The 15,534-nt window shown below is 44.0% G+C and overlaps 1 protein-coding gene across 1 annotated transcript in view; it reads left to right on the forward strand.

Moving 5' to 3' along the window:
• Positions 1-14,687, forward strand: part of LOC120995090 (glutathione S-transferase Mu 4-like) — a 100,537-nt gene extending 85,850 nt beyond the window's left edge. Inside the window, exon 8 of the mRNA XM_040424083.1 lies at positions 14,512-14,687. Within this exon, the coding sequence (XP_040280017.1) occupies positions 14,512-14,601 (90 nt within the window). The 3' untranslated portion in view covers positions 14,602-14,687. The remainder of the gene's footprint in view (positions 1-14,511) is intronic.
• Positions 14,688-15,534: the final 847 nt, after the last annotated feature.

The following is a 15,534-nucleotide window of genomic DNA, read 5'->3' on the forward strand; positions in this document are numbered from 1 at the left end:
TCCTACCCATAAGGCAGTAGTGTGCGGCTGATACAACTTCCTGGAGTGTGTGTGCATGCTGTCCCAGTTCCCTGTCCACAGTTGTTTGCAAGATAAGTTCTGTTTATGTATTTATGATTTTCTGTTTTCTGGATCCAGATGACCCTGACTCCCTCCGTGTCTGTGTAGGGAGCCGGTGGTCGTGTCCCCTCACTATTGTAGGGCCTTCAGGTCTAAGATAGCCGAGGTACGTGGATATGCGCCCATCCACCTTTGGGGTGGTCGCATAGGCTGAGCAATAAGGGAGAGCGACAGGTCGATTGCAGGGGTCTCCCTTTTGTTCCTTAGTTGTGGGTCCAGTGAGTCATTGTTTGTATTGTATTATCTTGTTTCCTGTACACCATCCGTGACATTATCAGCCGCCAAAACCGTCTCAAGCATGGATCCGGTTACACTTTTGGCTGAACGCTTTCAGGGTCTTGCTTTGGAGGTAGCTGATCTCCGTAAGACTTTTTCTCAGTTTCAAGTGACCGGTTCAGCTTGCGTTCATGGAGTTTGTGCTGAGCCTAGGATTTCGCTCCCGGATACGTTTACCGGGGGTAGTGAGAATTTTGTACGTTTTAGAGAGGCTTGCAAACTCCATTTTTGCCTTCTTCCCCATTCTTCTGGTGATGAAGAACGAAGAGTGGGTATCATTATATCGCTGCTCAGGGGTAACGCTCAGTCCTGGGCCTTTTCGCTGCCGGAGGGGGCACGGCCCCTCCGTTCAGTGGATGAATTCTTTTTAGCCCTGGGTCAGATATATGATGATCCGGATCGTATTGCTCTGGCTGAGTCTAAACTACGTCTGTTATGCCAGGGTAAACAATCCGCAGAGATTTACTGCTCAGAATTTCGGAGATGGGCAGCAGATACGGGTTGGAATGATGCTGCACTCCGAAGTCAATTTTGCTATGGTCTTTCAGAGGGATTGAGAGATGCATTTGCCTTTCATGAAAGACCTACCTCCTTGAATTCTGCTATGTCTCAGGCTGTTCGTATTGACAGGCGTCTTAGAGAGAGAGGAGAGATCTCTCCTTCCTGTCATACTCAGTCCCGGGACAGTGCAGCGGTCTCATTCTGTGCACAGGGGTCTCAGTCGCTGTCAGCCCCTTCTGAGCAGGAGCCCATGCAGCTGTGGTTGATTGCCTCTGACAATAGAAGATTCAGCCCGCAGGGGAGGGTTTGCTTTTGTTGTGGAGGTATAAATCATCTGGCAAATGTTTGTCCCTCTAGGAGATTCAGGCAGTTTTCTGGGAGTAATAAAGAGACAAAAAGGAAGAAATCTTTTAAGAATGTTCTGTCTGTTACTATTGGCAGGGTTGAGGCGGAAATTGAAGGTTTTCCTTTTGCTTGTAGTTCCCGTTTTGTCCTGCCTGCTAGGGTGGCGCTAGAGAGCAAGAGCATTTTTTGTGAGATTTTTGTGGATAGTGGAGCAGCTGTCAATCTCATTGATAATCAATTTGCAATAACTCATGGTTTCCAGGTATGCACTTTGGGAAGAGATATTCCTGTTTTTGCTATTGATTCAGCTCCACTTTCTCAGAAATCATTAAAGGGCATAGTTCACAATATCCGTTTAATTGTGAATGATGCTCATGTTGAGGATGTGTCATGTTTCGTCCTTAGCGGTTTGCCTACTCCTCTAGTGTTGGGGCTACCCTGGCTCACTAAACATAACCCCACCATTGATTGGCAAGCGAGGCAAATACATGGTTGGAGTAACTTTTGCAGAGAGAATTGCCTCATAACATCTATTTCTGAGGTTTCTACTAAAACTGTTCCACCTTTCCTCTCTGAATTTTTGGATGTCTTCTCTGAGAGTGGAGTTCAGGGTTTACCTCCGCACAGGGAGTATGATTGCCCTATTGATCTCATCCCAGGCGCCAAGCTGCCTAAATCTCGTTTATACAATCTTTCCCAACCTGAGAGGGTCGCTATGCGTGCTTATATCTCTGAGAGTCTGAGAAAAGGACACATACGACCCTCGAAGTCACCTGTTGCCGCTGGTTTTTTCTTTGTTAAGAAAAAAGATGGTTCTTTAAGACCTTGTCTGGATTTCAGGGAGCTGAACAGTATCACTATTCGTGATCCTTATCCGCTTCCTCTGATCCCGGACTTGTTTAACCAGGTTGTTGGGGCTAAAGTCTTTTCCAAATTAGACCTAAGAGGGGCATACAACCTGGTTAGGGTCAGAGAAGGAGACGAATGGAAGACGGCTTTCAATACCCCTGAGGGCCATTTTGAGAATTTAGTTATGCCTTTTGGTTTGATGAATGCCCCAGCCGTTTTTCAGCATTTCGTCAACAGCATTTTTTATCATTTAATGGGAAAATTTGTATTAGTGTATTTGGATGACATTTTGATTTTTTCTCCTGATTTCAAGACTCATAAGGAACACTTATGTCAGGTCTTACTCATCCTGCGGGAGAATAAATTATACGCGAAACTGGAAAAATGTGTGTTTGCGGTTCCAGAGATCCAATTTCTGGGGTTTCTTGTCTCCGCTTCTGGTTTTCGCATGGACCCCGAGAAGGTTTGCGCTGTGCTTGAGTGGGAGCTTGCTGAGAATCAGAAGGCGCTGATGCGTTTTTTGGGCTTTGCTAATTATTACAGGAAATTTATTTTGAATTATTCCTCTGTTGTTAAACCACTCACTGATATGACCAGAAAGGGGGTAGATTTTTCTTCCTGGTCGGTAGAGGCGCGTAAGGCCTTTTCTAATATCAAGGAGAGTTTTGCTTCCGCTCCCATCCTAGTACAACCTGATGTTTCGTTACCCTTCATAGTTGAGGTTGATGCTTCTGAGGTAGGGGTGGGTGTGGTCTTGTCTCAGGGTTCCTCTCCTGCCAAATGGCAACCGTGTGCCTTTTTCTCAAAGAAGCTCTCCTCCGCAGAGAGAAATTATGATGTGGGAGATAGGGAATTGTTGGCCATCAAGTTGGCTTTTGAGGAATGGCGCCATTGGCTAGAGGGAGCCAGACACCCTATTACCGTGTTTACTGACCATAAAAATCTGGCCTACTTGGAGTCAGCCAAGCGTCTGAACCCGAGACAGGCCAGATGGTCTTTGTTCTTTTCAAGGTTTAATTTTGTTGTTACATTCCGCCCTGGGGTTAAGAATGTGAAGGCAGATGCCCTATCACGTTGTTTCCCGGGAGGTGGGAATTTTGAAGACCCGGGTCCCATTTTGGCTGAAGGTGTGGTGGTCTCTGCTCTTTTTCCTGAATTGGAGGCAGAGGTGCAGGCAGCTCAGTCAGAAGCTCCTGATCTTTGTCCTCCTGGGAGGTTGTTTGTGCCTCTCGCTTTGAGACACAAGATTTTTAAAGAACACCACGATACGGTCCTTGCTGGGCACCCAGGGACAAGAGCCACACTGGATCTCATTGCCCGGAGATTCTGGTGGCCTGCGCTTCGTAAGTCGGTTGAGGGTTTTGTGGCAGCTTGCGAGACTTGCGCTCGTGCCAAGGTCCCTCATTCACGGCCATCAGGTCCTCTCCTTCCTTTGCCCATTCCTTCCCGTCCTTGGACACATCTGTCCATGGACTTCATAACGGACTTGCCTCGTTCCTCGGGGAAGTCTGTGATTCTGGTGGTGGTGGACCGTTTTAGCAAAATGGTGCATTTTATCCCTTTTCCTGGTTTGCCCAATGCTAAGACACTGGCGCAGGCATTTGTTGACCACATTGTCAAATTGCATGGGATTCCTTCAGACATAGTCTCTGATAGGGGCACGCAGTTTGTTTCCAGATTCTGGAAGGCCTTCTGTTCTCGCTTGGGGGTTCGCTTGTCATTCTCTTCTGCTTTCCATCCGCAGTCGAATGGCCAGACAGAGCGTGTCAATCAGAATCTGGAGACATATCTGCGCTGTTTTGTGGCGGAGAATCAGGTGGATTGGTGTTCTTTTTTGTCCCTTGCTGAGTTTGCTTTAAATAACCGTCGTCAGGAGTCCTCTGATAAGTCACCATTTTTTGGTGCATATGGGTTTCATCCGCAGTTTGGGACTTTCTCTGGAGAGGGCTCTTCTGGTTTGCCTGATGAGGACAGATTCTCCTCGTCTTTGTCATCTATTTGGCAAAAGATTCAGGATAATCTAAAGAGCATGAGTGAGAGATATAAGCGTGTGGCGGATAGGAGACGTGTGCCTGGTCCGGACCTGAATGTTGGTGATTTGGTGTGGCTGTCTACCAAGAATATCAAATTGAAGGTTCCCTCCTGGAAGTTGGGTCCTAGGTTTATTGGGCCTTACAAGATCCTGTCTGTCATCAATCCTGTTGCCTACCGTCTTGATCTTCCTCAGACTTGGAAGAGCCATAATGTTTTCCATAAGTCCTTATTGAAACCTTATGTTCAACCTATTGTACCCTCGCCTTTGCCTCCTCCTCCGATTATTGTTGATGGAAATCTTGAATTTCAGGTCTCTAGGATTGTGGATTCTCATCTTGTCCGCGGTTCCCTCCAGTACCTCGTTCATTGGGAGGGTTATGGTCCTGAGGAGAGGATGTGGGTCCCAGTGACGGACATTAAGGCCTCTCGTCTCATCAGGGCTTTCCATAGGTCCCATCCTGAGAAGGTGGGCCCTGAGTGTCCGGAGTCCACTCCTAGAGGGAGGGGTACTGTCACAACCAGACAGCTGAGAAGCTCTGACAGGAGCCGTCCAGATCCTCCTCCTTGAGTTTCTTTGTTTTGGTTTCTGTTCCTCACCTCGTTAGTCTATCTCAGCTGTCATGCAGTTGGACTGATTACTTCCCTTTTAAATTCCTACCCATAAGGCAGTAGTGTGTGGCTGATACAACTTCCTGGAGTGTGTGTGCATGCTGTCCCAGTTCCCTGTCCACAGTCGTTTGCAAGATAAGTTCTGTTTATGTATTTATGATTTTCTGTTTTCTGGATCCAGATGACCCTGACTCCCTCCGTGTCTGTGTAGGGAGCCGGTGGTCGTGTCCCCTCACTATTGTAGGGCCTTCAGGTCTAAGATAGCCGAGGTACGTGGATATGCGCCCATCCACCTTTGGGGTGGTCGCATAGGCTGAGCAATAAGGGAGAGCGGCAGGTCGATTGCAGGGGTCTCCCTTTTGTTCCTTAGTTGTGGGTCCAGTGAGTCATTGTTTGTATTGTATTATCTTGTTTCCTGTACACCATCCGTGACATTGGGAAACAAGGCACGGTCATCTAAAGAGTCTCTCGAGACAGATATTCTCGTGGGCAAAAAAGAATCTAAAATTCCTCACAGCGGTACACCTAAAGGGCTCCCTCAATCTAATGGCAGATTTTCTCAGTTGGCAGAGACTACATCCACGCGAATGGTCTCTTTCTCAGACAGCCTTTCGGAAGATCCAGGTTCAGTGGGGCAGTCCAAGTCTGGATATGTTTGGGGGGGGGGGGGGGCCTGGCAGGTTTAACCAGTCCACTTCCAATATCCCTCTCATTTTGGATTTCCTCCAGGATGTGTTGGATATGGGTCTCTCCCCAAACATTCTAAGAGTGCAGGTGCCCGCCCAGGGTGCCCTCTACAACACTAGTCTTTATGACGTCCCCTGGGTTTCTAGGTTTTTGAAAGCTACGGATAGGCTAAAGCCTAGAATTAAGAATTTGGTAGCCCCATGGAACCTGAATACAGTTCTTTTAGGCTTGTCAGATTCCTCGTTTGAGCCTATAGATGCTCTGTCTATCAAATGGCTTACTCTTAGGACGTTTTTCCTGGTAGCAATATCTTCTGCTAGGAGAGTTTGCGAGCTTCAGGCCCTATCCATCTAGGAGACCTTCCTTAGGGTTAAGTTAATATTTAAACTGGACCCCAATTTCCTCTCAAAGGTAATATCCACCTTTCACAAGTCCCAAAATATTGTCATTCCCTTGTTCTGTGCCAATCCCAGGAATGAGCAGGAAGTGACGCTACCAGAGAATAGAGGATAGACAAAAATTTATTTGTGCAGTTTTTTGGCCCTAATAGAGGTAGAAAAGCAGCTAAGAGCTCCATATCCCGGTGGATAAGGAGTGCTATTACGGAAGCGTATACAGCCTCTGGTAAAGAGCATCCTCCTTCTCTCAGAGCCCTTTCAGTAAGAGCAGTGTCTACCTCCTGGGTCGAAAGGGCCTCTGCCTCCCTAGAGCAGATTTGCAGGGCGCCACTTGGAAGAGGGCCCATACTTTTACCAAACATTATAGGCTTGATGTATTTGCCAATGAGGATATGCCCTTTGGACGCAAGGTCCTGGGTGCTGTAGTCCCTCCCTGAGTTGTTTCACTTTGTTAGTTCTCAGAGTGTGCTATTATGGAGATGACTGGGGAAATGAGTATTACACTCACCGGTAATCCAGTTTCCTGGAAGTCTTCATGACAACACATATATTCCCGCCCTTTTATTTTCGATAATTTCTTTTGGTTCTACCCTATATCCTGGTCTCCGTTAAAATACACTGGCGATGAGGGGAATTAGTGGGGTTTTTAACCTGTGTTTTTTCCTGTCCTCTCGGAGGAAGTCAATCTCCGAGTGTGCTGTCATGGAGACTTCCAGGAAACCGGATTACCGGTGAGTGTAATATATATTATTATTATTATTTTATTTTTATTTTTTTACGAAAACTTGCTTAGCTTATGTATTTATTGCTGACCATCAGATTTACAGTGCTTTATAAAAAAAAATTACGTAACTCGAACAACCCCTTTAATCCCTTTTGCGCATTAAGACGTACAGTTACGTAATAATGCCTCAGGGGATATATGGATGGAGCCTCTCAAGCGGGACCGCTACATGCATGGCGGGTGACGGCTGTATCATACAGCTCACTTATATAGCACTGACATATTCCGCAGCACTTTACAGACATTAGCATAATGCTGTCCCCAGAGGGGCTCACAATCTAAGTTCCCTATCAGTATGTCTTTGGAGTGGGGGAGGAAATGGTAGTACCTGGAGAAAACACACGCAAACACGGGGAGAATATACAAACTCCATGCATATGGTGAATGTTAATTAATAACTACTGGATTTTGTGAGGTATCTCTCTGTGTAAAAAAAAAAGAAATTAAAATGTAGAAAATTATTTATTTTATCTTTATAAATAAGGACTCCTGAAAACTAACGTATGTATTTTCCGCAAAGAATACGGATGACATCCGTGTGCATTCCGTATTTTGTGGAACGGAACAGCTGGCCCCTGATAGAACAGTACTATCCTTGTCCATAATGCAGACAATAATAGGACATGTTCTATTTTTTTTGCGGAACGTAAATACGGAAACGTAATTCACACAGAGTAACTTCAGGTTTTTTTTTTGCGGACCCATTGAAGTGAATGGTTCCACATACGGTCCGCAAAAAAAAAAACGGAATGGACACGGAAAGAAAATAAGTTTGTGTGCATGAGCCCTAAAGGTAACACTTATTGAAGGAGTCACAGCTGGAAGAAACGTGATTAAGCTAAAACTTACGATTTATTAGATATACACTAAAACTAGGGAGAAGTGTGAAGATCCCTAAATCTACAAACAAACTAAAAATATATTATTATATACTATATGTTGATGCTAGACGTATACGAGATGCGTAATGATCCCACCAGTACATGTGGCTGCACTAGGAGGTGCGGAGCAACTACAGCATCAGCTAGTCATACAACATATGTATAGTTGCTGGATATAAGATGGTAACCTCATGCACTGACAACACCTGTGTAAGAACCACTGTGGTGTGCTCAGATCACAGGTAGTCATATGCTATGACACAGGGTTACCCAGTTTAGGACTAAAAAAGTTGCTAGGGGGAGTAACCACCTTTGTATAGGTGACCCTCAAAAATGAACACCAGGTGAGAAAATCCTCCCTACAGACCCCTCCATTCAGCAAAAACTCAGTCCTAACTAATCCAGCTGACGGCTATCTGCCTTAATTAGAATGTGGATGCGCTCTGTCCATGCCCTAAACCTATGTTCAAGCTCAACGTTTCGCCTTGTAGAGGCTCATCAGGAGCTAGGTTAACTGTAGGACAAACAAACAAACATGTAGGTGCCGTCAGCCTCTGATGGTAAGGCGACAGCTCCGGCGCTATGATGGCCGTAATACGGCCGCCGCTCTCTGCAGTTTAAATAGGGAGAAAAACCCCTCCCACGGCTGGGGCGATCCAGCGGCAGCTGGCGAGTCACATGAGGTAGGTGTGTGAGAGACCCGCCTCTCTTCATGCCGCGATCCTGCACTGAGTGTTAACACACTCAAAAAATATATATTTAACAGGGAACAATCGGCGATTAATTTCAGTATGATGCCCATGAAAGAACACAGATTGGGACAGAATAGAAATAGTGCTGAGGGAAGCAGCAGTATGTCATATCGGCGATCAGTCATCCATGTACCTGGATTTACTATCAGATACATTAACCCCATATGTGCTGAGGTCATAGACACACATACACATGAGCTCATACAGTTGCAAGAAAAAGTATGCGAACCCTTTGGAATTATATGGATTTCTGCACAAATTGGTCATAAAATGGGATCTGATCTTCATCTAAGTCACAACAATAGACGATCACAGTCTGCTTAAACTAATAACACACAAAGAATTAAATGTTACCATGTTTTTATTGAACACACCATGTAAACATTCACAGTGCAGGTGGAAAAAGTATGTGAACCCTTGGATTTAATAACTGGTTGAACCTCCTTTGGCAGCAATAACTTCAACCAAACGTTTCCTGTAGTTGCAGATCAGACGTGCACAATGGTCAGGAGTAATTCTTGACCATTCCTCTTTACTGAACTGTTTCAGTTCAGCAATATTCTTGGGATGTCTGGTGTGAATCGCTTTCTTGAGGTCATACCACAGCATCTTAATCGGGTTGAGGTCAGGACTCTGACTGGGCCACTCCAGAAGGCGTATTTTCTTCTGTTTAAGCCATTCTGTTGTTGATTTACTTCTATGCTTTGGGTAGTTGTCCTGTTGCAACACCCATCTTCTGTTGAGCTTCAGCTGGTGGACAGATGGCCTTAAGTTCTCCTGCAAAATGTCCTGATAAACTTGGGAATTCATTTTTCCTTCGATGATAGCAATCCGTCCAGGCCCTGATGCAGCAAAGCAGCCCCAAACCATGATGCCCCCACCACCATACTTCACAGTTGGGATGAGGTTTTGATGTTGGTGTGCTGTGCCTCTTTTTCTCCACACATAGTGTTGTGTGTTTCTTCCAAACAACTCAACTTTGGTTTCATCTGTCCACAGAATATTTTGCCAATACTGCTGTGGAACATCCAGGTGCTATTGTGCAAACTGTAAACGTGCAGCAATGTTTTTTTGGACAGCAGTGGCTTCCTCTGTGGTATCCTTCCAGGAAATCCATTCTTGTTTAGTGTTTTACGTATCGTAGATTCGCTAACAGGGATGTTGGCATATGCCAGAGACTTTTGTAAGTCTTTAGCTGACACTCTAGGATTTTTCTTCACCTCATTGAGCAGTCTGCGCTGTGCTCTTGCAGTCATCTTTACAGGACGGCCACTCCTAGGGAGAGTAGCAGCAGTGCTGAACTTTCTCCATTTATAGAAAATTTGTCTTACCTCGGACTGATGAACAGCAAGGCTTTTGGAGATACTTTTATAACCCTTTCCAGCTTTATGCAAGTCAACAATTCTTAATTGTAGGTCTTCTGAGAGCTCTTTTGTGCGACGCATCATTCACATTAGGCAATGCTTCTTGTAATGCTTCTTGTGAAAAGAAAACCCAGAACTGGTGTGTGTTTTTTTTATAGGGCAGGGCAGCTGTAACCAACACCTCCAATCTCATTGATTGATTGGAGTCCAGTTGGCTGATACCTCACTCGAATTAGCTCCTGGAGATATCATTAGTCTAGGGGTTCACATACTTTTTCCACCTGCACTGTGAATGTTTAGATGGTGTGTTCAATAAAAACATGGTAACATTTAATTCTTTGTGTGTTATTAGTTTAAGCAGACTGTGATTGTCTATTGATGCGACTTAGATGAAGATCAGATCACATGTTATGACCAATTTGTGCAGAAATCCATATCATTCCAAAGGGTTCACATACTTTTTCTTGCAACTGGGACAGTTTCATTGGGACAGGGACCAATAGGAAGGACAGTTTATTGGATCCATGGATCCGACGTGTATGGATCCATGATGTAGACACACACACACACACACACACACACTATATATATATATATATATATATATATATATATATATATATACTGCTCAAAAAAATAAAGGGAACACAAAAATAACACATCCTAGATCTGAGTTAATTAAATATTCTTCTGAAATACTTTGTTCTTTACATAGTTGAATGTGCTGACAACAAAATCACACAAAAATAAAAAAATGGAAATCTAATTTTTCAACCCATAGAGGTCTGTATTTGGAGTCACACTCAAAATTAAAGTGGAAAAACACACTACAGGCGGATCCAACTTTGATGTAATGTCCTTAAAACAAGTCAAAATGAGGCTAAGTAGTGTGTGTGGCCTCCATGTGCCTGTATGACCTCCCTACAACGCCTGTGCATGCTCCTGATGAGGTGGCGGACGGTCTCCTGAGGGATCTCCTCCCAGACCTGGACTAAAGCATCTGCCAACTCCTGGACAGTCTGTGGTGCAACGTGACGTTGGTGGATAGAGCGAGACATGATGTCCCAGATGTGCTCAATTGGATTCAGGTCTGGGGAACAGGCGGGCCAGTCCATAGCATCAATGCCTTTGTCTTGCAGGAACTGCTGACACAATCCAGCCACATGAGGTCTAGCATTGTCTTGCATTAGGAGGAACCCAGGGCCAACCGCACCAGCATATGGTCTCACAAGGGGTCTGAGGATCTCATCTCTGTTCCTAATGGCAGTCAGGCTACCTCTGGCAAGCACATGGAGGGCTGTGCAGCCCTCCAAAGAAATGCCACCCCACACCATTACTGACCCAATGCCAAACCGGTCATGCTGGAGGATGTTGCAGGCAGCAGAACGTTCTCCACGGCGTCTCCAGACTCTGTCACGTCTATCACATGTGCTCAGTGTGAACCTGCTTTCATCTGTGAAGAGCACAGGGCGCCAGTGGCGAATTTGCCAATCTTGGTGTTCTGTGGCAAATGCCAAACGTCCAGCACGGTATTGGGCTGTAAGCACAACCCCCACCTGTGGACGTCGGGCCCTCATATCACCCTCATGGAGTCTGTTTCTGACCGTTTGAGCAGACACATGCACATTTGTGGCCTGCTGGAGGTCATTTTGCAGGGCTCTGGCAGTGCTCCTCCTGTTCCTCCTTGCACAAAGGCAGAGGTAGCGGTCCTGCTGCTGGGTTGTTGCCCTCCTACGGCCTCCTCCACGTCTCCTGATGTACTGGCCTGTCTCCTGGTAGCGCCTCCATGCTCTGGACACTACGCTGACAGACACAGCAAACCTTCTTGCCACAGCTCGCATTGATGTGCCATCCTGGATAAGCTGCACTACCTGAACCACTTGTGTGGGTTGTAGACTCCGTCTCATGCTACCACTAGAGTGAAAGCACCGCCAGCATTCAAAAGTGACCAAAACATCAGCCAGGAAGCATAGGAACTGAGAAGTGGTCTGTGGTCACCACCTGCAGAACCACTCCTTTATTGGGGGTGTCTTGCTAATTGCCTATAATTTCCACCTGTTGTCTATCCCATTTGCACAACAGCATGTGAAATTGATTGTCACTCAGTGTTGCTTCCTAAGTGGACAGTTTGATTTCACAAAAGTGGGATTGACTTGGAGTTACATTGTGTTGTTTAAGTGTTCCCTTTCATTTTTTTGAGCAATGTGTGTGTGTATGTATATGTGTGTATATATATATGTATATATATATATATATATGTGTGTGTGTGTGTGTGTGTGTATATATATATATATATATATATATATATATATATATATATATATATATATATAGAAAAGGAAAATAGTGGCGGCACCGGAAAAAACACAAAGAGGGTGCTAAGTCCAGGGATGTAGCAGCTTACCCCGTCAATAAGAGATGAAAAACGGACAGCACTCCAGATAAAAGATAGTGGTGTTTATTCACCCATGTGGATGGGTGAATAAACACCACTATCTTTTATCTGGAGTGCTGTCCGTTTTTCATCTCTTATATATATATATATATATAATGTGTGTACCCCTAAGGTATTATGCTGGGGATATTTGAAATATGTTCGTTGAGGCCCTCAGGACGCACAGTGCGCAACCTGAACGTCCACTCTGCCTCCCTTTGTAACAGTCTCCTATCATGGTCCCCACCTCTTACAGATCTATTGACCACTTCAATACCCTGGAACTTAATAGCCCCCACATTGCCGGCGTGTTCGGTGGAGACATGGCGTGCGATGGGAGTGTCTGCGCCATTGCGGATATCATTGAGGTGCTCACTAATCCTCCGCCTGAACTCCCGTATCGTCTTGCCCACATATTGCAGACCACACGTGCATGTGGCTAAATAGATGACCCCGCTGGTCCTGCAATTTATGAAGGATAGAATTGTAAATTGTCTCTGTGTCACTGTGCTGGTAAAGTTTTCCCCCGTTGGATCGCCTCACAGGCAATGCAGCCGCTACAACGAAAGGTCCCCCTAGGCTGCCGGTCGAGCCACGTTCCTGGCTGTGGGGTTTGCAAAAAACTGTGGACCAGCCTATCCTTCAAATTACGGCCACGGTGGAATGTAATCGTGGAAGTGGTCCCCACCAGATGTCCCACATCTGGGTCTGATTTTAAAATACCCCAGAACTGAGTGAGAACATCTCGTACACTTTTGTGTGCTTCATCAAATGTGCCAATGATACGGATTTGATTTGACTCATCCTCTCTGGCCCGTGGTTTCAGTATTGCATCCCGATTAACCGCCAAAGAGTGTTTATATGCACTCTTCAGGACCTGACGTGGGTATCCTCTCTTTTCAAAACGACCATGAAGGTCCCTTGCTGATAGTCGGTAAGCCTGGAGCAATTTCTGCGCAACCTCCGATATTGCCCTTTTGGTATACCTTTTTTAACCTAGCTCCTGATGAGCCTCTACAAGGCGAAACGTTGAGCTTGAACATAGGTTTAGGGCATGGACAGAGCGCATCCACATGCTAATCAAGGCAGATAGCCGTCAGCTGGTGTTCATTTTTGAGGGTCACCTATACACCTAAACTGGGTAACCCTGTGTCATAGCATATGACTACCTGTGATCTGAGCATGCCACAGTGGTTCTTACACAGGTGTTGTCAGTGCATGAGGTTACCATCTTATATCCAGCAACTATACATATGTTGTATGACTAGCTGATGCTGTAGTTGCTCCGCACCTCCTAGTGCAGCCACATGTACTGGTGGGATCATTATGCATCTCGTATACGTCTAGCATCAACATATAGTATATAATAATATATTTTTTGTTTGTTTGTAGATTTAGGGATCTTCACACTTCTCCCTAGTTTTAGTGTATATCTAATAAATCGTAAGTTTTAGCTTAATCACAACGTTTCTTCCAGCTGTGACTCCTTTAATGATTGTGAAACGTAAACTTCCTAGCTGAGTTTTCCAGAAATAGTAACACTTATTGACCCAAATTTACCATTAACATGAAGTACGATGTGTCGTGAAGTTGCTTGGATAAGTAAAAAAGCTTTTCTAAGTCATTACCACTTAAAGTGACATGTCAGATTTGCTAAATTAGCTTCAATCCGTAAGGTGAAAACTGGCTTTATACTGAAGGGGATGTTTTTATTTTATGATTGCAGATTTTTTTTATTTCCTGAACATTACTGAGCTGTTCTTAACAGCATTTAGAGATATGCTGTACAGCAGCCACTACGGTTGAGCGAATCGAGCGATCATATATCTGAAATCGATTTGTTAAAAAACTTATGGGGTCATTTATCAAACTGTTGTAATGGAGAACTGGCTTAGTTGCCCATAGCAACCAATCAGATTCCACCTTTCATTTTCCAAAGGAGCTATGAAGAATGAAAGGTGGAATCTGGTTGCTATGGGCGACTAAGCCAGTTCTCCATTACACCAGTTTGATAAATAACCCCATTAGTTTGTAATACTGTTTCCATGTACAGCATTAAAATGTATGTGCTACGTGTAGGAAAACTTTGTCTCTGCTGACTTTGCGCGAGACTTCGGGAAAGGACGTCAGTATTCCTATCTGGTATTTTAAAAACATTTAAAAATAAGAATCCAAAGTCTGCCTCGGTACCCACCAGTACCGAAGCTGACTTTGGATTGCAATTTTAAAACAGTTTTTAAAGAAATGGCGCCTATTATTAGGCTTACTGCAGAATTACGTTTTTGGCATCTTTATTATAGATCTTGACATGGAAAATTAAAAACAACCGCCAAAAATTCTTTAAATTGTGTTTTTATGTTAACCATATTTTTAAACAGTATGGCATTTTCTGATGATACATTCCATTTTAGAATAGTGGTTTGAGTAAGTTAAGGTTTTTTTATTACTTTAAATACATTTTTGCATTTTTCTTTTAGGCTCTCCCCGCTATAGCTGCATACTTGAAAACACCCCGCTGTAAGAAAACGCCTATTAATGGGAAAACGGCATTTTGGTCAAACAAATAATTATCTTGGACAAAATCTGTCTATTTTTTTGCTTTATAAGATGCAACTGATTATAAGACTCACCTAGGTTTTAGAGGAGGAAAGTCCTAAAAAATCATAAAAAATATTTTGCATCAGACCTCAGATCAGACCCAAAACTTCATTAAAACCCTAATCTTTATCAGACCTCAGAACAGAACCCCAATCTGTATCAGACCCCCAAACTTTCAGACCTCAGATCGGACCCCCCATTCAGATACCCAATCTTTTAGACCTCAGATCAGACCCCCAATCCTCATGAGACCTAAAATAAATTAACTTACCTCTCCTGCTATGGATGGCACGTTTTTCTTATACTCACAACTCCCTAATCTTCTCCCTGATTGTGTCTTATAAAGCGAATAATTTGGTGCTTAAAGATTTAATTTCTCATCTTGGAGGGCTAACTATGTTCTTATTCCATTTATTGTCCCTGATTGCATTATGCCCTGTGAACCTATTCAGAATAAATTAACTTCTTGTTTTATGTCAATAATTGTTAAATATAAAATGGTGCCTGGATCACAGTTTTCAACTTTTTTGTTCCTAATGAATGTGTAAATAAATAACAAATGTTTCATGTGGTCTTATTGAAGATCAAGAATTAGTCCATCTGCTTCCTATAACAACATTCCAACACTGGAGTTAAAAGGCTTGGAAAACACCTTTGGGGACAATGTTTTCATGACAGTTTTCTCATTTCGGGCTAAAAATTATTTTTTCAATGGGTCTTTATTAAAGGGGTTATACCATGACTAATATAAAAAATGAAAATCAGAGATCATGTAGTACATGACAGTCTCTAACACAGCTAGAACCAGCCCTGTACCTCACATGGATCCAGATATCTCCCCATTAATTGCTCTGCTAGATTTAGATCTAGCTGACAGCTTAAGGGGCGTGTCTTTTCTGCTG

The sequence above is a fragment of the Bufo bufo genome, chromosome 3 (assembly GCF_905171765.1).
Source record: "Bufo bufo chromosome 3, aBufBuf1.1, whole genome shotgun sequence".
Lineage (NCBI taxonomy): Eukaryota > Metazoa > Chordata > Amphibia > Anura > Bufonidae > Bufo > Bufo bufo.